The following is a 2,659-nucleotide window of genomic DNA, read 5'->3' on the forward strand; positions in this document are numbered from 1 at the left end:
CGTGGACGTAACATAAATGGTAGCTGGCACCAGATGTTCCTCCTGGGTTTTGCTTGAGCTTAGCCTCATCCTTATCCCTAAGGCCTTGTAAGTAATACTTGGTTGGTAACAGTGCTTCAGTGAGTCCTTGTCCCAGGGTTTGAGGACAGATAGAGTGATCTGATTGGTCAGTCTGTTAGTCTCTGACTGAAGAGGCAGTACAGATCAGGGTATAGGGTACTGTGAAATCATCCATCCACCCCAGCACTGAGCCTCTGCCTGCTTCCACAGGAAATACTGGATGCTGACGTGTGTGTGTGTGTGCATCTCTCTGTGTCTACCTGTCTCTCTAGCGAGCATTAGCATTATACAGTATAGGATATGTTTGACAGCCAGCGACTACAGGGGGGTCACAGTGGTACAGTCCAGCAGGGTCAGTAGTAGTCTTCATAGTTCTTAGGGTTGAGGCAGTAGAGGATCCCCCCGCCGAAGGAGAAAATGGTAGCGCCCCAGGCCAGGCCGTAACCCCAGTTGAACTCGTGGTATATGCTCATGCTGATGGTCTCAGTGAACTTGATGGGGTAGAGGACCAGACTGCAGCCCTGCAACACCACTGAAACAGAGGGAAACAGAGGACATCTCATACACATACTGTATATTGAAGAGGGAGAGATATATGCATATTACGTATGAATTAACTGTCTAACAAGGAATATGATATCAGAAGATAGAGACAAATAATTGTGTGTGTGTGTGTGTGTGTGTGTGTGTGTGTGTGTGTGTGTGTGTGTGTGTGTGTGTGTGTGTGTGTGTGTGTGTTCACCTGCAGCGAACAGCATGACAGCGACAGGTCTGTTGAAGCGTCTCCGAGAGCCGATACACACTGACACCAGGACCACCAGGAAGGAGAGCAGGACCAGAGCAGCTCCGCCTAGCAACAAGGACAGGGTGGCGATCTGCCAGTCTAGAGGAAAGGAGAGTACATATATAGTTAAGGAAATAGGTAGAGGAGGGAAAAGAGAGGGGAGGAGCATACGAGAGATAAGGAGGGAGAAGGGGATGGGAGACAGAGAGGGAAGGAGAGATAGAGGACAGAGAGGGGAGGAGAGATAGAGGACAGAGAGGGGAGGAGAGATAGAGGACAGAGAGAAGGGGATGGGAGACAGAGAGGGAAGGAGAGATAGAGGACAGAGAGGGGAGGAGCATACGAGAGATAAGGAGGGAGAAGGGGATGGGAGACAGAGAGGGAAGGAGAGATAGAGGACAGAGAGGGGAGGAGAGATAGAGGACAGAGAGGGGAGGAGAGATAGAGGACAGAGAGAAGGGGATGGGAGACAGAGAGGGAAGGAGAGATAGAGGACAGAGAGGGGAGGAGCATACGAGAGATAAGGAGGGAGAAGGGGATGGGAGACAGAGAGGGAAGGAGAGATAGAGGACAGAGAGGGGAAGAGAGATAGAGGACAGAGAGGGGAGGAGAGATAGAGGACAGAGAGAAGGGGATGGGAGACAGAGAGGGAAGGAGAGATAGAGGACAGAGAGGGGAGGAGCATACGAGAGATAAGGAGGGAGAAGGGGATGGGAGACAGAGAGGGAAGGAGAGATAGAGGACAGAGAGGGAAGGAGAGATAGAGGACAGAGAGGGGAGGAGAGATAGAGGACAGAGAGGGGAGAGATAGAGGACAGAGAGGGGAGGAGAGATAGAGGACAGAGAGGGAAGGAGAGATAGAGGACGGAGAGGGGAGGAGAGATAGAGGACAGAGAGGGGAGGAGAGATAGAGGACAGAGAGGGGAGAGATAGAGGACAGAGAGGGAAGGAGAGATAGAGGACGGAGAGGGGAGGAGAGATAGAGGACAGAGAGGGGAGGAGAGATAGAGGACAGAGAGGGGAGAGATAGAGGACAGAGAGGGGAGGAGAGATAGAGGACAGAGAGGGAAGGAGAGATAGAGGACAGAGAGGGAAGGAGAGATAGAGGACAGAGAGGGGAGAGATAGAGGACAGAGAGGGGAGGAGAGATAGAGGACAGAGAGGGAAGGAGAGATAGAGGACAGAGAGGGGAGGAGAGATAAAGGACAGAGAGGGAAGGAGCGATAGAGGACAGAGAGGGGAGAGATAGAGGACAGAGAGGGAAGGAGAGATAGAGGACATAGAGGAGGGGAGAGATAGAGGACAGAGAGGAGGGGAGAGATAGAGGACAGAGAGGAACGGAGAGATAGAGGACAGAGAGGGAAGGAGAGATAGAGGACAGAGAGGGGAGAGATAGAGGACAGAGAGGGAAGGAGAGATAGAGGACAGAGAGGGAAGGAGAGATAGAGGACAGAGAGGGAAGGAGAGATAGAGGACAGAGAGGAGGGGAGAGAGAGGACAGAGAGGGAAGGAGAGATAGAGGACAGAGAGGAGGGGAGAGATAGAGGACAGAGAGGAGGGGAGAGATAGAGGACAGAGAGGGGAGAGATAGAGGACAGAGAGGGGAGAGATAGAGGACAGAGAGGAGGGGAGAGATAGAGGACAGAGAGGGGAGAGATAGAGGACAGAGAGGGAAGGAGAGATAGAGGACAGAGAGGGGAGAGATAGAGGACAGAGAGGGAAGGAGAGATAGAGGGACAGAGAGGAGGGGAGAGATAGAGGACAGAGAGGAGGGGAGATAGAGGACAGAGAGGAAGGAGAGATAGAGGACAGAGA

The 2,659-nt window shown here is 52.4% G+C and overlaps 1 protein-coding gene across 1 annotated transcript; it reads right to left on the reverse strand.

Moving 5' to 3' along the window:
- Positions 1-389: 389 nt before the first annotated feature.
- LOC135570689 (transmembrane protein 47-like) lies at positions 390-1,363 on the reverse strand. The gene is made up of 2 exons (XM_065016645.1): positions 803-1,363; positions 390-592 (listed from the first exon to the last, which is right to left on the reverse strand). The coding sequence occupies exons 1-2, from the start codon at positions 1,011-1,013 to the stop codon at positions 414-416; spliced, it is 390 nt and encodes a 129-aa protein (XP_064872717.1). The 5' UTR covers positions 1,014-1,363; the 3' UTR covers positions 390-413.
- Between the last annotated feature and the right edge of the window lie 1,296 nt (positions 1,364-2,659).

This window comes from Oncorhynchus nerka, unplaced genomic scaffold, assembly GCF_034236695.1.
Source record: "Oncorhynchus nerka isolate Pitt River unplaced genomic scaffold, Oner_Uvic_2.0 unplaced_scaffold_935, whole genome shotgun sequence".
Classification (NCBI taxonomy): domain Eukaryota; kingdom Metazoa; phylum Chordata; class Actinopteri; order Salmoniformes; family Salmonidae; genus Oncorhynchus; species Oncorhynchus nerka.